This window comes from Rutidosis leptorrhynchoides, chromosome 4 (assembly GCF_046630445.1).
Source record: "Rutidosis leptorrhynchoides isolate AG116_Rl617_1_P2 chromosome 4, CSIRO_AGI_Rlap_v1, whole genome shotgun sequence".
NCBI classification, from domain to species: domain Eukaryota; kingdom Viridiplantae; phylum Streptophyta; class Magnoliopsida; order Asterales; family Asteraceae; genus Rutidosis; species Rutidosis leptorrhynchoides.
Genome location: NC_092336.1, coordinates 9586450 through 9606576, shown reverse-complemented (window position 1 = coordinate 9606576; position 20127 = coordinate 9586450). Strand labels below are relative to the sequence as shown.

Genomic DNA, 20127 nt, shown 5'->3' with positions numbered 1-20127 from the left:
TTTATTTCTTGTACCTTATGTTTAATTAATTGTACATAGTATATTTTAGGGGTATAAATGCGGGTAATATTTTAATGTATGATTGTGATGATTTAATGAAAGAAATGTTAAAGTGTTTATTCTGATGTGGCGCTGATGTGGTAGTAAAAATAGTTGTGAAAGAATTAAACCAGGCAACTTCCTGAGACTGTATAAAAAAACAATAATTAAAAATACCTTTATGTACCTTGTTGTCTCAAATTGTACTCGCACGTGATTATTTTTCACGCTTCCTTTCCGTTTCTACTAAAATACAGTAACAACCAAGGCCAAAACCCTAGAAAAAGCACGGGAAACGTCAGAAGAAATGCCGGAGCTACCAGAAGTAGAAGCTGCTAGAAGAGCGATTCATGAAAATTGTATCGGAAAGAAAATTATACGATCGATTATCGCCGATGACACTAAAGTCATCGACGGCGTTTCACGTTCCGAATTTGAAGAATCAATCACCGGAAAAACAATCGTCGGAGCTCACCGGAAAGGAAAGAATATGTGGATCGAACTTGACTCACCTCCGTTTCCATCTTTTCAGTTCGGTAAGAAGTACATTTTCTTTCATTTCCCCAAATTTACAAACCCTAGAAATGTACTACTCCATAATTAATTGCTGTCTTTTGATTAACATCTATGTTTGTTTTTTTTTTTTTTTTTTGGGTAAGTTAATTTCGATCTGTCGCTGCATGTCTGCATTAGCCGTTTAAACTGAGGTTATCAGCCTTATGGGAGTTAGTTTCGATATGAACATAAGCCGGAAAAATTATCTAGCCAAATTTCTTCTTTAACTTATAATTTCATCATCAACACATTGATACTATTAGACAATACAATCGTATTGGTAATATGCAGTTTGTACTTATATGTTGATTGTGTTTCAGGAATGGCTGGTGCTATATATATAAAGGGTGTTGCTGTTACAAAATATAAAAGGTTATTTTCTTAAACCTCTTGTTAACAAGTAAGGTACTTTTGTTAGAAATTTGAATGCACTCTTCAGCGTTACTTGAATGATTGTTTGTATGAATTGGAGAAGTTTGGCTATTTTAACCTCTTCTTTGAAATGGTTGATATATGATAGTCCTTGGGTCTGAGCCGAAGTGTGTCGGATTTATGATGTAAAATGAGCGTACAAAACAATATTCTTTAACAGTTTGAATTTGCATTCAATGCATCTTAACAAATTCATTTTTTGCTATAGAAATTACCCAGTTTGATTTTTTCTGACAGGTCTGCAGTAAACGACACCGATGAGTGGCCTTCTAAATATTCCAAGTTATTTATAGAAGTAAGATTACGCCTCTGCATATATGCAAATACGTAGCATGCCTCTTGTGGTGCAAACTGATCACATACATATGTGTTATGCCTGTCCTTGTAATATATTAAATGTTATTAATGATAAATTTGTTTGATATAATATATCAGCTTGATGATGGGTTGGAGCTATCTTTTACTGACAAGAGGAGATTTGCCAAAGTACGCTTACTAACAGATGTATGTTAAAACTTGTTACACATGTACATCTTTTTATTATTAAAGGTGAAATATTTATTTATTTATTTACATGTACATGATATGATATGATGATATTATATGACAGCCGGCTTCTGTGCCACCCATTTCTGAGCTTGGCCCAGATGCTTTATTGGAACCAATGACTGAAGATGAATTGTTCAAATCGCTTAGCAAGAAGAAGACTCCCATTAAGAAACTTATACTAGATCAGGTTGGAACTAAGTTCGAGTCACTGATCATGTGGTTACCTACATGGTTGTAGTCTCATATTTTGATAACTTGCATTTTTATAGGATGGGCGGGCCAGATGGGTATTTAGAATAACATGTGGGGTCAGGCCCTCACGGACATTATTTTAATACTTACAGTAATAATGATATGATTTTGGAAACCGTATATAATAGTGATAATATGGATTTTGAAAAGAAAAAAACACGAATAAGTCGTCTGTGCATATCGGATATTTGGGTGACTTCGACCTGTTGGACCATTCTAACCGTGTTTTAATATGTACTTAAATATATTTTTTTTCAATTGCTCATTGAAGAAATGTATCTTGGCAGAGTTTTATCTCAGGTGTTGGCAATTGGATTGCAGATGAAGTGCTATATCAGGTCATTTTATAATTTCCCGTACTCTATAGTTTGAGCAAGATATGCATTTTTCTGTCTTTCATGCTATTTGAATGCCAGTCCAACACTTTTTAGATTAGTCTGTGTGTGTGTGTGTGTGTTTGTGTGTAACTGTGTGTTGTTATATTTGTATCAGTTAATTGCCTGAAGCCTAAATTTAAATTGTTTTGAACTGTGTTTCTTTTGTTCACACATGCTCTTAGATCTTGCATATGCATCTTTCACATTTAGGTGTTCCTTTAGGCCCTTTAACTGAGTTGAAACATATTATTGCATTATTTTGTTATCCTGGAACAAATTATGTATAGAAAGTAGACAAATGAATTTTGCAGGTCATCTGAACTTTAAACTTTCCTATTTATCTCATTGTGTTCATCTGTATCTTGCTTAACCTTTTAATATTGGTATATCTGTGAAACTTTCAGTATCTCCTTGAAACGATCTCATTTTGACTCCGATTGTTAGCTCTCATGACTATTGAATTATGATTTATTTTTCAGGCTCGAATTCATCCACTTCAAATATCTGCCAACATTTCGAAAGAAGGGTGTACGGCACTGCATAATTCTCTCAAAGAGGTGCCTCAACAACACATTTCATCTATTTTAATATGTGCTACTTACGGTTTAGACTCATTTACTTATGATGAGACGACTTGGGTTAGTAAAATGGATCGAAATATGCCCAAGTTTATTTTTTGATGCACACGATATAAAAAATTATTAATTTTTCCCACCAAAGAAGTCTCAGGATAAACCAATCCGTCCTGAATAAAACCATGAAAAACCTGAAACCGTTAACCAACTCGCCGTGTGTGCAACCTTTAGTGTTATCAATCTTGTTTACAGTCAATACGGGGGAATAATAATTTGTAGGTTATTCGGCATTCAGTTGAAGTTGATGCTAACTGTGATCGCTTTCCCGTTGATTGGTTATTTCATTCTAGATGGGGCAAAAAGCCTGGAAAAATAAATGGTAAGATGTTTTTTTTTTTGACAAAAGCTCGTCATACTTGCAGGTCCTTGAGCAAGCTGTTGAAGTTGGGGCTGATAGTAGCCAGTTTCCCAGTAACTGGATTTTCCATTCCAGAGAAAAGAAGCCCGGGAAGGCTTTTGTTGATGGTTTGGCTCTTGAATTGTTCTTTTTTTTTCATCACGTTATGGGAGATCTGTTTGTTGGTTTTTTTTTTTTTTTTTTTTTTTTTTTTTTTTTTTTTTTTTTTTTTGCGTTTCAAAGGCTCTTTAATTACTCAGTCAAATTATGTTTGTTTGAAGTCAAGTTTGTTTGTATTCTATTCTAGCTTCCTGAGCCTTTTAGATGTTTCTGGTTGCTTGTATCTAAAAGTGTATGACTTCGCAGGAAAGAAGATCGACTTTATTGAAGCTGGTGGCAGGGTATGTCTCCGATGTTATAATAAAGATGTGGCAAATTTGACCCATTTACTGATAAATGGGTCGATTTTGACTCTGTTTGATTTCAAATGGGTCATATTATTTCTTTTGGTAAAGGCAATTGATCTAATGGGTAAAAATGGCCTAAAGTGTATACCATATCCTCAAGCGTTTACTCACTGATAAATGGGTCGATTTTTTTAATGCATACAATATATTAAATCGTTTTTTATATATGTAAATTACTGTGTTTTCTAAACATAATTAAGTCACTACTTTTTATATATATATATTTTTTTTTGCTGGTCAACCACATCTTTCCACCTTTAGTTTGAAAGTTTCATTTTAATTTATTGAATTTTAGGTTGTCTCCCTTCTTATTTTCGTTGTTTTTTATGTCATTTAGACAACAGCATACGTACCAGAGTTGCAAAAGCTAATTGGAGATCAAGCAACCAAAACACCCGTCAAACCACAAAAGAGGTCTGCCAAGAAGAACAAAGATGAAGCTGATGAAGCAGAAAGTGAAGATGAAGAAATTGTCAAGACTGAAAAACCAAAAGGAGGGAAGAAAACTCCCAGTAAAGCTAAAAAACCTCCTGCAAAACGCAAGTCCAAAAGAAGCACTGACGATGATGATGATGATGACAATGATGACGATGATGATAATGATATTGATGATGAAGAAGATCGAGTGGTGAAAGCAAAAGGTGATAAAAAACCTTTCACAAAAAAGAAGGCGAAAGGAAGTACAAGAAAGTGAAAGTGATGGTGATGATGACTTCAAAGAGGGCAAAATAGTCTTTTGAACAGTTTCTAGTTTAGCAAAACCGAGATGTGCCAACTCTTAACACTGTTTTGTTAACCATTGTGTTCGGCCACTGGCCACTAAAGGACTCGTAACCTTCTTTTTGCTGTAACATTTTGTATTTGCAATCACATGAAATGGTTGGGTAGAAATGGACCCCTTTTAGCTTTTATTGAAGTTTAAACTGGTTTTATGCATCTTTCTATCTCAACAAGAAAAAAATGTGATTGTGATGGAGCCTCAAATTGCTCAAGCACGTGGGCCGTGTCTCTAAAGTCTCAATTATATATAGTTCTTAGAAAAATCTGTAGCATATACACTTTGTAGAATTTAGTTTTGGCTGTAATTTAAATAATTATTTTTCAGATTACTAAAGCATACAACTATATAGGTACACATTATTATGTCTTGTTGTTTTCCCGAATGAATGAACACGAAGTAAGCCTAATGAGTAGAAAACATAGTGCTCAGAATGTGAACTTCAACAAGATAATACGTATATGAATGCAAGACTATACATATACTAATCCGTGTCTGGGCATAGATGAAGAAAGTTTATAAATAATAAATTATAATTACATAATCAAAAGTAAGAAGGTATTCACAATTTTTAGTAACTATCAGGTGATCGATGGTTACAATAGTATAATGCTCAGAGAAAGTATCTAAGAGCATCAATAACCTTCTCAGGCCTGTAAGAAATTTAATGAGTTGTGTTAGGTGTGCAAGTTGCAATATTAGAGTTGATAGATAAATTAACAATAATGTTCTATCCATAAGTCCGGATTAAATATTCGTATATTATAAAACACGTTACCAGTCTTCTTGAGGCATATGACCAGCTCCTTCGATTAACTTTAGAGTTACAGCAGATGGGTTTCCTTTTTGGAACTCCTCTGCAATTGATTGAGGAAGATACTTGTCTGATATACCCCACGCAACTAGTATTGGTATATCCCATCTGCACCATAAACACCAACTTTTATATTATAATTAGTATAAGTACATAAAAACATTTAATGTATGTAGATCATCGGTTTTCAACATAAAAATAATCCTACAAGAATTGAATATTGTAATGAAGTTATACCTTCCGGATGCAAAGCCTTCAGCTATCTGTCCTGATGTCCCTTTAAAGTTGGCTCTTTTGGCAGCTTCAAGCAAAGCTAAAACAGGAAGTACAAAGTATGAGGAGAAAATTAGCAATCTAGTCAACATTATACACGGTTTAATTTTTATTGACAGTAAGTATAGTTTTAGTCATTGGTGTCGTGTCTGTATTAACCGACAATGGAAGAACAGGAAACGATTTACAAACCAAATCCAGGTCCACTGCTTTTCAGATATGGTAGTCGATAAACGTCAGCCTTTTCCACCTTCAGGGAATAGCTGCCATAAGAACAATGTTAGTAAGAATATAGCGCAATGGAATTTGAATAATTTGTAGGGTAACTTCAGATGTATCAACAAATGGACTACCCAGAAACGGGATAAATGATAAACGTATTTCCGTGTTGTGAAGTAGCACTTGTTAACTTTTTGTACACCTCTTTTTTTTTTTTTTTTTATATAATCAAATGTGATTTCACATTCTTTACTAGAGTTGGGAAATGCACAGGTTGGGATAACTTATCAAAAAGGATTGGGCCGGCCGACAGCACTTTAATGTCAATTTTCCTACTTGTTGTATCTGTTAGTTTAATAAAGTGATACAGAATGTTTCAAGCCTTTGAAAATGACTTTTGACCCCCTTTGACTAGTTCCATTTCAGCTAATTATTACATCTAGTCTTTACTGTAACATTCACTTACTGTAATATGCTTGAAGTTCAATTATCAATCTCCTCTATTACATAGCCACTATGAAAATTCAAGTTAAGCATTGTGTAAATAAAAGCAGTACTGGATACGTACGCGCTACCTGCTTCAATGAAGCGCTCAGCCATTATAGCATTCTGGCAGGTGAATTCACCAAGCAGTGGGATTCTGTATACAAAGAATAAATCATAAGCAGATGAAAGTACATGACAACATAAAGTCCTGATTTTCACCACACATTATAACTATAATTAAATAATTAAATTGCTAGTGGTTTTATTTGAACCTGAGCTGTTGAAACAGTCCTGGGATAGGAGATGAAGCTGTTAAAGGAGTGTTCATTATCACAAGTTTGGATATCCTGCTCGGATTTTTCAAGGCCCAAGTTAATCCATAGGAACCTACAAGAAACCCCTACAATAGAAGTAAAGAAGCTTAGATATGTAATTTTGATATATGCAACCTAATACTCATATCAGATCAAGAGATTAAGGCCTTATTTGATTAAAGAATAAAAAAAAATGTCATATTTTTTTAAATATGGACAAAGGATTCCTTGTCTATTCTTAAAAACATATAGCTTTTTTAGTACGGATACTCGATATGCCACAATAGTAACTCATTAACATCAAGTACATTGTACAGAACAAAAATTTATGAATTGGTTTTAAAAAAATGAAAGAGATTCAAGGAAGTACATTATTTCCCGATTAACTAAATCAAATAAGGTTGACATACAAAATGCAGTAGTTTGATTTTTCATTAAATTTAAATGGTATCTTCTCAAACTTAGGCAAACAGAAAACTTATAGTTGACGTTATATCATGAGGCAAAATTACGCCATTAAGGTCGTATTAACGACATGCCACCACATCAAAATGAAAACAAAAGTTAATATTAGGCATCTTTTTAAAGTTGCTATAGTATTGGTGCTAGTTTAATATTTTTCACGTATCTTTGTGGATTAAGGGGAGTCATACAATCAGCAGGAGCTAATAAGAAACACTCGGATTCATCAAAAACACCAAGAATAAACCATCGAGTCAATAGAGTTCAAACCTGGACCACTAAAGAGAAAGGAGATTTGATGTCTAGTTTATTGAGCAATTTATCCAGTTGTTCATGGTACTCTTTCTCTGTCAATAAAACTTCGTTAGATTGCTCAACGTATCGGTACTTCATATAGCTTGACTAGCAAAGGAGTATAGTAAGTGTTCATAAATTAATTTTCCTCCCAATATATCACACACCAGTGTAATCATAGCCATATCCTGGTTGTGGCTTGTCGCTGAAACCAAATCCTATCCAATCAGGTGCGAAACAGTGGAAACCAGAATCTGCCAGCTAAAGAAAAAAATTATGAAAGATCATTAGATATAAAAAAAAAATACTTATTTGATTTATGTAACTCGTCAATAATGGTGTTTAGAAACTGATATACTTATGACAAATGAAGAACTCAAACATTTACACGATAGGATCAAAAGCACAACCTGAGACATTACAACTCGATAACTGTAAGACTGTGTTGGAGCACCATGGAGAAAAACAACAGTTCCACGTGGGCCAAGACGAGCATCAGATGAACCTATAAGGTTTGAAACATATGTTAATGTTGATTTTGATTTTGTGTCTGTATATTAATTTTAACTTATTTTACGTACCTGTTTCTCTAACAAACCATGTAAATCCTCCGGATTTAATATAAGAGCCATAATCCCTCCCCTTATCTTCTATTCTCTATAAATTTAGAACCACCAATTTTTAACATAATTTGCAGCATCATTGCAGATATAATTCACTTATAAAATATCACGCTGTGAGCGGAAAGAACCAAATGCTAACTAAAAGAAAAGCTTGGAGTCAATAAAGTTAATACTTAATTATCCATTATACATCCTTTTTTTTTTTTTTTTTATGAACGGCGGTATTAAGGTCACTGACGGGGTCACGAGGGCCATCAACCACCCACCCAATCATATCCAGGAAGTCACGGGTCATGCTATTATACATCCTTACTCTTCTGTTAATTCAGATTCTACTTTAAAAATAACTTACAAATTTACTTTATAATTAACGTCAACGTAAACAGATCATTACCAGGAGGTTGACTGTTAGATAGAGAATGTATTATTAAGCAACTCAGCAAACCACAAAATAGTAATAAGTGAGCAATGATTCGCGAATAAAAAAAGATAGTAAACATAGGTAACTGATAACGAAAGTTCATCATCTATATATGCACATTAGTAAAATTAACATAATCTCAAAAATATATTGTATATACATTTACTCATTTACTCAACTAAATAAAACTAAAATAAAATCAACTAAAAAGATACTATAGTAAAATGGAGTTCGAAATTCAGTATAAAGTGTTATACGCATATTAATTATGGACTGAATACTATGCTTAAGCACAACTGACCACATCTAAAAAAAAGTACACGTATAAGTATATGTATATCAATTACGCAATGAAATGAAACACAAATTAGCTCAAAATGGTGACAATTAAGCTCCTATTTTCGAGTAACTGATATACGAACATAAACTATATGGATATCATCTCGATCCTGTTATTTAATTGCGAAAAATTGACTTAATCTATGAATGCATATTTATATAACACTTACTCAACGAATAAAAGCAAATTACCTCAAAGTATCACATAACATTAACAATTATGCTATGAATTTGAAATTATTGATATAAGCGCACAAATATAATACTATTAGTATTTCGAATTCGTGTAATCGATTTTAAGTATAGAAAAAATTGAGAATAATACTTACAGAAAGCATTTGACCGACGTTACCGTCTTCTGCCGGAGCTTCAGGTAGTTGAATAGCGTTTCGGCTTGAAGGATTATCAGTGACGAAACCGAACGGATTGAACGACGGCGTTTTATCTTCGTCGTTTGGTGAAGCTTTAGTAACGAATGTTCGTGTGAGTGATAGTTTATTTCGATTAATGTTGACGGTGGATGAAGAATATATGGCCGGAATATTGAGCGGAGGAGGCGAAGGTAGAGAGAAAGCCATAACCATACAAATGTTATTTCCTTCCGTTTGTATGCCACGTATTTATTTATTTATTTATTTCACATTTTCATAATAAAAAACTAAGTTTTCTTTTGGGTGATCATGTGGAGGTCATGTGCGTTAGGGATGGAAACCACCTCATACTCATAGCTTAAACATTTTTTTCTTTTGAAAAATAATGATAACGTATAACAAAGTCTTCTTATCGATCGTTGAAAAAAAAGAACAAAAATACAATGATCCAAACGCAAAACAAGGCTCGGAAGCAAAAAATGTTCACTAAAACTAAACAAAGAGTCTAAGCTAACTAAGTACGAGCCTTGAACTAGCGAAACACTAAAACGCACACAGAACACAATCAAAAGATCACAACCAATACAAAATCCAAATCTAACCAAAAACTACTGTTGGAAGCTTCGACGAGCCCAACACACCCACTATAGAGGACCTAGGTTTTACTCACTCACTACACCAACACTTTGACGTTGGTTAGCCTTTAATTTTATAAATCTTTAGTACACAATAATACTTAGGCGACAGTGTCGACCATATATCATCCAGGCGGTATAACCGACCATATATCACTTAGGCGGCAGAGCCGACCATATAATAAAAATAACACAAGTGCACTAAGAACTTAAACACGAACTAAGGCTTAACTGGAAAACTTAACAAAGAACATTTTTATTAATACAAAATACAATTACAATATTACTTACTTATAAGTTTTCTCTTCTCTAACTCACACTCTTCTTACTTCCTCACAACTCTCACACCTTACTTCACACAAAACATACACACAAATGAAATCACCACCCATATTTATACTACTCCATGGAAACTTCTACACACTAATTTTTCCATGAATAAATATCTAGATATTTTTACCACATAAAAATATCTAGATTTTTACATTTTAACATCTAGATTTTTCCTCATTAATATCTAGATATTTCTTTTACATTTTAATATCTATATATTTACATACATTACTAATTCCATATTATCTAAATTTGCATTGCATTTTAACAATCCCCTCAATGCAAATTTTCTTCCATTGGTGACTTGCAGACCATTCCAAGTGCTTCTCTGAATTTTTCAAACTTTGGTTTACTTAAACTCTTGGTGAATATATCTGCAACTTGTTCATCTGTCTTTGTTGGCACCATATTGATCTCCCCTTCAAGAACCTTTTCGCGAACATAGTGATAGTGCACTTCTATATGTTTTGTTCTCGCATGAAAGACTGGATTTTCTGCTAGACGTATAGCTGATAGGTTATCGCAGAAAAGCTTTACTTGATAATCTACTGATTGATGTAGATCTTCCATTAGTTGCTTTAACCACATAATTTCTTGTGTTGCTGATGCTGCCGATCGATATTCTGCTTCAGTGCTTGATAAGGATACAGTTGGTTGTCTCTTGCTGCACCATGATATTACTCCCGATCTAAGACTAAACATGTATCCAGTTGTTGACCGTCGTGTATCATAGTATCCAGCGTAATCGGCGTCACAATATTCAGTCACGTGACATTCTTTTGTTTTCTTGTATAAAATACGAAAGTTAATAGTGCCTTTAACATACCTTAAGATGCGTCGTACAACATCAAGGTGAGGCTTCTTCGGATTGCTCATGTATCGACTAACCACTCCAACTGCATAAGATATGTCTGGCCGGCTTAGTGTGAGATAAATAAGGCTTCCGACCATCTTTCGATACATGGTAACATCTTGAAGACTTTTTCCTTCATCTGCTCGTAGTTTTGTATTCGGATCCATCGGAGTTGAGATAGGTTTGCAATTAAGCATTCCGTACTTTTGTAAAAGATCTCGCGCATATTTCTGTTGTCCCAGAAATAATCCTTCTCTTTTCTGCTCTATTTTGAGTCCAAGAAAATGTTTGAGTTCTCCAAGCTCCTTCATATGAAATCTGATAGACAGATTTTCTCTTGTTCTTTGGATCTCCTCATAGTGATCTCCCGTGCTGATTAAGTCATCCACATATACTAGCACTATGGCTAGTTTTCCTTGATCTTGTTTCACAAATAAACTAGAATCTGAAGGGGCAACTGTAAAATCACTTTGTACCAAGAACTCACCAATTTTCTCGTACCAAGCTCTTGGAGCCTGCTTCAAGCCATATAGTGCCTTCTTTAATTTGCATACATGCTCAGGATGAATCTTGTTCTCAAAGCCTCTTGGTTGCTCCATATAAATGTCTTTGTTAAGTTCTCCATGTAAGAAAGCGTTCTTGACATCCATCTGCCACAACTTCCAAGATTTGCTAGCGGCTAAAGCTAGTTAGCTCGAATTGTTGTGATCTTCACCACTGGACTAAACGTTTCTTCATAATCCAGCCCATATTGTTGAGAAAAATCTCGAGCAACAAGTCGAGCTTTATACCTTTATATGGAGCCATCTGATCGAGTCTTCACCTTGTAAACCCACATACAAGATATTGGTTTCACATCTTTTGGCTTTGGAACTAAATTCCATGTCTGATTTTCTGTTAGTGCATTAATTTCTTCTTCCATCGCTTTTTGCCACTCTCTACTTTGTGCTGCTTCTTCATAAGTGGAAGGCTCAATAGGTATTGATTCATCCACATGAGCAGCATTGGCATACCTTGGATTAGGTTGTCTTGATCTTGTTGATCTTCTTAATTCTTGTGCATGCTCCTCGACTTTCTTTTGGCTTGGATGAACCTCCTCGGATATAGATTGATGTACACCAGTTTTCCATAGACCCTTTTCCTTAGAGTACGAGCCTTCTCCTTCTTTTATTGGATCCAATATCGGCTCTTTAGGTTCTTCTTTTTCTTCTGGACCTTCTTCTAATCCATGAGATTCTGGAAGCTCTATCTTTTGAGGTGACCACCATGAAGAAGATTCATCAAATACCACATTTCTTGAAGTATGACATTTTCCAGTATTTGGATCACAACATCTCCATCCTTTTCTTGATTCATCATAACCGACAAAAATGCATCGGATTGCCTTCTTATCAAATTTGCTTCGTAGGTGATCTGGTACGAAGACGTAGCATACACATCCAAAAACTTTGAGATGGTTGACAGTTGGCTTGATCTTCCATAATCTTTCATACGGTGAAATATGCCCCAACTTGGTTTGTGGAAGCCTATTAATCACATATGATTCCATCCTCATACATTCGGCCCAAAATCTTCCTGGTACATTCTTACCATGAAGCATACTTCGACAAGTTTCAGCAAGGTGACGATTCTTGCGTTCTGCCACTCCATTCTGTTGTGGAGTATTGGGGTAAGTTAATTGCCTTATGATCTTGTGCTTCTGAAGATAGATATTGAACTCAGTCGATAAATATTCTCTTCCATTATCTATGCGTAAGCACCGAATCTTATAATTGAGCTCACTTTCTATCTTCTTCTTGAACTCTTTAAACTTCAGAAAAGTCTCTGACTTTTCTTTCATGAAGTAAACCCACACATACCTTGAGAAGTCATCAATGAATGTCACCATATACTTCATACCTCCAAGTGATGTTTGTTTTACTGGGACGAAGACATCTGAGTGTATGAGCTCTAGTTGTGTCTTGGACTGATGCACTGACTCCTTGAATGGCAATTGGTGAGCTTTGCCAAATTGACATCCAACACATATTGTATCTGTTCGGATATCAATTTGAGGAAGCCCATTTACTATGAGTTTCACCATCATCTCCTTTAACTTATTGTATCCCACATGCCCAAGATGTTCATGCCACAGATCAGCCGTCTCATTCTTTCGAGTCTTATCCACATAAGCTGTTTCAGCAGATAATATATAGACCGATTCTATTCTTCTTCCATGCATAACTGGATTGCCAACCACCTTTACTCTCTTGAATACGGACACATCTTCTGGTCCAAAGAGCACATAATTTCCTTCTGCTGTCAATTGTAGTACTGATAGTAAATTTTTCTTTAGGCCAGGGACAAGATACACCTTCTCGAGTTGGAGCTTATGAGAGCCGCCTTCATTTGGAATTATTGTCTTTCCAATGTGAGAAATAGATAACCTTGAATTGTCGGCTGTCAACACGACTCTCTTTCCTTTATAATCATCCATTTCTTGCAGCTTCGTCTCATCATTGTTCATATGATTTGAGCACCCAGAATCAACGATCCAATCATCTTTGTAGTTTATTTTGACTTTAAGGTTGCTGCAAGAGCTTGATCATCCATGTCAACTTCAACGGAGAGTCCTGCTTCTGCATCCCAAGTTTCCTCATTAATGGATGCTTCAAATGTGACCTCTTTCTTCTCATCTCTTGCGGCGGCCACATTTTCTTCGAAAGTTCACCTTCTGGGGAATCTACAATCTCGAGCAAAATGACCCTTCTTGCCACAATTGAAGCATTCACCATTCTTTTTCTTATCATTTTCTCCGTATTGTTGGCGATGATCTCTTCTTCCTTGTTGAGCTCCCCCTGAAGCGTTGCCTTTTGATTTTGGGTGACCCTTCCGCCCATATGTCTTACTTTCTTTCATCGCCTCTTGTCTTCGAGATGTTGCTTTCTTCTTATTGGTGAAGAGTGCATCTTCTCCGTCTTTTATGGTTACTTCATTCATCTGCTTGGCTAATGCCTCTTGATTAGTCAATAAATTCTCCAGCTCTATTAATGATGGTTGAGTAGGCCATCCTCTCACAGCTGCTATAAATCCATTATACTCGGATCTTAAGCCATGGATGATAATTCTCTTCATTCTTGCATCACTCACTTTCTCTTCAGGAGCAAGTTGAGATATCTCACGACAAATAGATTTCATCTTGGTGAAATACTGAGAAATAGATAGACTTCCTTGTGAGATACTTGCGAGCTCATTTTCCAAGAGCTGGAGGCGTTCTTCATTCTTCTTTGAAAACAATTTTTCAAAAGTTTCCCAAGCTGCCTTTGGTGTTTTCTCGTCACGGATGTGCTCCAATAGATTCTCCTCGATTGTAGTCTTCAATATAAATAAAGCCTTCCCGGCCTTGATGTTCCATTTTCTCAAGGCTTCGGCATTTTCTTTCGGTGGAGGCGTTGTATCACTGCCATCAACTATTTCCCATAAATCATGTCCTTGTAGGTAGGATTCTATGCAAGTCCGCCAATAACCATAGTTGTGGTTATTGAGACTTTTGATTCCACTGCTCGAACTTGCAAGTTCTGCCATCATGACGTCCAACGTCCAATAAGCTTGGTCCCTCACCGATGAGCTTTCACAGTTCCTAACTGTGCTCCGACAGAATCTCCCTTAGAGCCTTGATGAAAACAAGTCGATGCAAACGTCCAACGTTTACCGATTTTCTCCACTAGAAATGGTCCCGAACGACCCGTTCTGATACCAATTGTTGGAAGCTTCGACGAGCCCAACACACCCACTATAGAGGACCTAGGTTTTACTCACTCACTACACCAACACTTTGACGTTGGTTAGCCTTTAATTTTATAAATCTTTAGTGCACAATAATTCTTAGGCGACAGTGTCGACCATATATCATCCAGGCGGTATAACTGACCATATATCACTTAGGCGGCAGAGCCGACCATATAATAAAAATAACACAAGTGCACTAAGAACTTAAACACGAACTAAGGCTTAACCGGGAAACTTAACAAAGAACACTTTTATTAATACAAAATACAATTACAATAATACTTACTTATAAGTTTTCTCTTCTCTAACTCACACTCTTCTTACTTCCTCACAACTCTCACACCTTACTTCACACACAATATACACACAAATGAAATCACCACCCATATTTATACTACTCCATGGAAACTTCTACACACTAGATTTTTCCATGGATAAATATCTAGATATTTTTACCACATAAAAATATCTAGATTTTTACATTTTAACATCTAGATTTTTTCTCATTAATATCTAAATATTTCTTTTACATTTTAATATCTAGATATTTACATACATTACTAATTCCATATTATCTAAATTTGCATTGCATTTTAACAACTACAAATATAGAAACAAACAAAACCGCTCAAAAAACTACCCGACAACCGCTTTACCTTTACCTTTCCGAATTTTTATGATCGGCTTAATAACCACACCATCAACTTTCAAACGATTAAATTTCTTGCCACCTCGATTTTTAATCGCATATGATGATACCTTAGTCGAAGCTACCAATCCTAACACCTGGCACGGGAGTAGGGTGCGTGCCTTCCTTCTCAAGACTTTCAAAGAAGCTAAGGTTCCGATCCACATCAAATAACCCGGGGTCGTTGTTGTCGGAATCTCCAAGTTCATCTTCATCCCGAAATGCGAATTCGTTACCATCATCATTCGGCGTGTCCACTTCCTCTTCATCCCTAAGCACATACGAATCCATAACCTTCTTCGCCTTGATTTTGCTTTTCGTAACACGGAGATCCAAAGGTCGAATGAAAGTGGTATGCTCTTCAAGCACGTACGAATCCTTAACCACACTGTTAGTGGCACCTTTAGCAATAATATTAACTCCTTTAAACTTTTGGTATTGCAAAGCACTTGGTTCGTTTGATAAGACTAAAGCACTTAATCTATTTATCTATATGTTTAACTAAGTACTTGGTTCGTTTAATAAGGAGTCGATTAAATTGGTTAATGTAGAAATGTAAAGCGGTTAATTTGGTTGTTTGTAATATGAAAATTCAATTATGTGTTTAATACATTGAAGATTTGTATTTAAATATAAGAGTAGGTACATCATTTTAGTCTTTTACACTCCAAATTTATGTAAATCATTAGTAAACTAGAAAAACTAGGCAATTATATGATAACAGTAACTTAACACCCTCATTTTTCAAATATTTACATCATAGACTTATATACTGAGTAATATATATTTAAAGATGAACAATAATAAAATATATGTAGCATTCATATATAATACTTCATTACAACGTGAATATCAAACGATAAAGAAACCATAGATTTACTATAATGAACATGAAATCGTAATGAACTTGAAGTCATAAACCAACCGTGGATTATATATGAAAGGAATGATATGTTAGGGGTTAATTTTAGAATAATGGTTATGACTAATGTCGGATTACAATTTACACCCATAATACTAGTGATTCACTTTTATTTCATAACAAAATCTATAATTCTAAATACAATAGAAACAAAATACATTATGGTTGGACATATGTCTTCATTTTAACATTTGATCTACTTCAATTATTTTATTTTTATTATTATTATTATTATTAATTATTATTATTATTATTATTATTATTATTATTATCATCATCATCATCATCATCATCATCATCATCATCATTATTATTATTATTATTACTACTACTAGCTTAACACCCGCGAATTCGCGGGACTTGCGTAGTGGGCAACTTAATATCGAATTGTTCCACTAATATGATATTATATAGTATTTGTTAGTTTGTTTAGAAACCAAAACAATATTAGAAATAATGTTGAATTAATGATAATGAAACAACCAAGTTACAACCGAAAAACAAATAACACGAAGTAGAAAACCATAATAAAGCAAAAAAGCATGTGTTTGTATTTAATTTTTTGGTCGAGTTTCTCACAAATTACTCCATGATTGTAATCTCTTATCGTGTTGGAATTGTATAGAAAGCAAAGTTGTTTACTTTATTATCAGTATACTTTGAATCTCCTTCATGGTAAGAGTACATATGTGTGCAACAAACAAATAAAAAAAAAAAATAGCATTAGAACATTCCATGAAATAAGAATTGTCTCTGGGCATTCAAATAGAGACATAAAATAAATGCTAAGAATACACATCACATATTTAATTATGGGCAATCTACCTCCATAATTTAAAAATTGGCACGCCGTGATGAAAAAACGTGATTTAAACTTCTCAACCAAGGTTGGGAATTCCCCACGAGATTCATGTAAGATGCTGGTCATATGCTCTTTGGATAGATGCAATTCAACTGAGTATTTTTTTCATCTCATGCTTCCTAATAGAATTTATTGGTCGGATATGTTTTCTGCATAGATGGCAATTCAACCTGGATACTTTAAAGGACCAAAGTTGAGTTACCGTGCGTAAGTGGTTAGATCCATGCTATTCTACATTTCATATTATGAGATTATCAAGGGATCACTGAGTCCATTATGATTCAACGTGTTACTACACCACAACAAAACTACAAAAATCAACAAAATTGAATTGATTGTATTTGATATCCAAGGCATTAGGTCATTATATGCTTAAAAGAGTAGAATAACTATTAGATGTTTACACTGTAAACATAATAACAATCTAAGTTGTAGAAACCGCAATTCATTACGATAATGTCACCATGAGTGGAGCCCCGCAATACTCACGCGAAGAGGAAGATATGAGTTGCGGCAACCTATATCCAATTTCATTTCCCTCCAACATACCCACCACATGTTCAATAGTTCACATGTATCTTAAATCATGCCAAAACCGAGCTAAGGAATAACTTCAACTTTTCGACACTTGATTCCAAAATATTGAAGCAACCTAATCTATTGTCAAATCTTATTCTTATAACTTTCTACCAAGTATCATAAAGACTTAGCTTCACCAGTCACTACTAATAGCTAAAATCAAATCACTAATTACAAAACGCATAATGATTTTTTTTACGAAAAAATAGAACCCTACAATAAGTTAGACTATGTACCATATGACTACATTTGTACTAATAAAAAGACAGTCAAAGAAATTAATTCCCAGACATAAGATTTTTATTTAATGTTCATCCACCTAATACCTTAAAAAAATGACAGGCATACGATTTCTACATTACTCTTTTTATTGACCTTTCACCGGCTCTAGACGATTAAAATGGTAATATGTTTACACGATTTTCGATTTTCGGATAATTACCCTTTTACGCGTTGTGTAGTCATAATAATCTCATCCTAATCATTCCAAAGCTCGTCTTTCTCCACATGTTTCTCATCATGCATGTTCTTTTAAATATTTGTTAATAGTATCGCCAATTCTTTCGCGTTAAACTTAGTAGGCAGTTAATCTGCACAAAAAAGCAACACTTAAGCTTAAGGTTTGCCATGAAAATGTGTCTTTGAGACCAAATAATGTATTGCAAGGAAGATGACTCACTCGGTTCGGCTTGCTGCTAATTGGGTAGATCAGAATTCTTGGATAGTCATCGGCCTGCAGAACATTTCATTAATATTCTAAAAATAACAAAAAAAAATGATTTGTTAGTCGACCTAATATATTCATGTAAAATCATCTCGATGAGATTAAAACCAGAATTATTGTCAACTTTAAGGTGACTTGGGTCAATCTAACTTGAGTAATTAAAAAAAAGAATCTTGCTTTGACCCATTACACACCCACCCATTTTGCCACCTCTAAGTTTAATAAAATACTTACCTCCAATTTCGGGTGCTCGTTTCAGAAACATCTATCTTCGCAAAAACCAAATTATCCATCCCTTTGAATTGTGTTGCCAACTTCTCTACTTGTTTGCTTGTGGTTTCACAGTTCAAGAACCATGGTGGTTATCTTGAATATCAACATAAAAAGTCAAACAATAACATAGAAAGTCAAACCAAATATATTATGTTGAATGATAAGAAAAGGAGACTGGGAACTGAAGACAAACACTACGTTTTTTGTATTGATCACTGTAGCCAAACTTTAATCAATCAACATAAGCAGCCTCAATTTTTACACAAATTATGCGAACTTTATAAATTCATTTCGTATTATAGTTTTAAAAAGTTTGAAAAACCACCGCAGCATAACTCGGGTTAAAAATACACGTTAAAAAACATGCGAACCTCAAGAATAATGTTCTTGAAGTTGCTTAGAACCAAGTAATCAAATGACCTTTGTATTTCATCATCTTCAACATCGGAGCAACGTGAGGCTCTTCCAGTAGCATGGTCGCAAGAGTTAATGAGAGGGCTCTTTATAAGTCGAGAGATTTGTCTTCGAATACTGAATCGTGTAGTAATTGCGTCACGTCATTTATGTTTTTTAACTTTTCAGAAAACTGGAAACGAGTAGATTGTTGGAGATTATTCGATAGGTAAGGTGCTGTAAGGGATGACTATGTGGCTAGGAAACTATTATCTAGTGGTCAACGTTTCGTGTTCGTGAGGTTCAAAGGTATTAACGATGTCGATAGTTTTTTTGAATTAATAAACTTCATTCGGATAAACGGTCGGTGGATTTGAGCCTACAAAGCGATGAAAATTAAAAAGGTTTTCGTTGATCGTTCTGATACCAACGCAGCTGCTGTCAACACGAATATTGGAATGACGGAAGATATCTCGTGTCCAATTAAGAGTTCGGTTTCATCAAGAGGTAACATGTAGGATGGAAGGAATTTTGTGGAGGTTGTAAGAGGAGGTAAAATGCATTCATCTCATTCACTGTCATGAGGACCATTCTCCGGAAAGTCACCGCGAGGTCCCACGGGTTTTCTAATACTTTCGAGTTAAAAGTTGACGGTAAATTTTTCGTGTTTAACTTTCCTAAATCGGTTAGTAATCACAATCTCCTATTTGGATTTAACAAAGATTGATTTACATGGACTCTAAGTCAGGTCATGTTAGTGACTAACTGTTAACCCGGTCGACGAGTGGGTCTTTCGATAGCGATGGTGATGCAGCAAATTGCGTCTCTGATTGTAGTTTTAACCCAAATGCTCCGGTTTCCGATTATCAGCCCTCCGGACCTATGGACGGCGTGTTTTAGGCCACTCTTTTGTCGGAAATAGAATTTCGACTAGTGAGGATATCGAGAGGCCGACAGTTGAGGCAAATCAATTAATTCCGTGTTTAACTTCCCTAAAAACACTTCTAACTTGATTCTAGGAATATGAATCACCTCACCCAACTACAACCTCCTCAAAATG

General features: G+C 34.9%; 2 protein-coding genes and 1 long non-coding RNA gene across 3 annotated transcripts; 1 reads left to right on the top strand and 2 right to left on the bottom strand.

The window, feature by feature from the left end:
• Positions 1-291: 291 nt before the first annotated feature.
• Positions 292-4538, top strand: LOC139839971 (formamidopyrimidine-DNA glycosylase). The gene is made up of 10 exons (XM_071830187.1): positions 292-575; positions 915-966; positions 1264-1321; positions 1462-1530; positions 1637-1762; positions 2115-2165; positions 2684-2761; positions 3202-3304; positions 3543-3577; positions 3981-4538. Exons 1-10 carry the CDS (start codon positions 347-349, stop codon positions 4335-4337), a joined length of 1158 nt encoding a protein of 385 aa, XP_071686288.1. The 5' UTR covers positions 292-346; the 3' UTR covers positions 4338-4538.
• A 319-nt stretch (positions 4539-4857) lies between these two features.
• LOC139839974 (uncharacterized) lies at positions 4858-9262 on the bottom strand. The gene is made up of 11 exons (XM_071830190.1): positions 8996-9262; positions 7865-7940; positions 7694-7788; positions 7451-7544; positions 7260-7336; positions 6486-6613; positions 6296-6367; positions 5701-5771; positions 5473-5548; positions 5200-5343; positions 4858-5074 (listed from the first exon to the last, which is right to left on the bottom strand). The coding sequence occupies exons 1-11, from the start codon at positions 9248-9250 to the stop codon at positions 5035-5037; spliced, it is 1128 nt and encodes a 375-aa protein (XP_071686291.1). The 5' UTR covers positions 9251-9262; the 3' UTR covers positions 4858-5034.
• An 8679-nt stretch (positions 9263-17941) lies between these two features.
• LOC139903929 (uncharacterized) lies at positions 17942-19091 on the bottom strand. The gene is made up of 3 exons (XR_011778596.1): positions 18636-19091; positions 18357-18410; positions 17942-18267 (listed from the first exon to the last, which is right to left on the bottom strand). It is a non-coding gene; the product is annotated as an uncharacterized lncRNA (long non-coding RNA).
• Positions 19092-20127: the final 1036 nt, after the last annotated feature.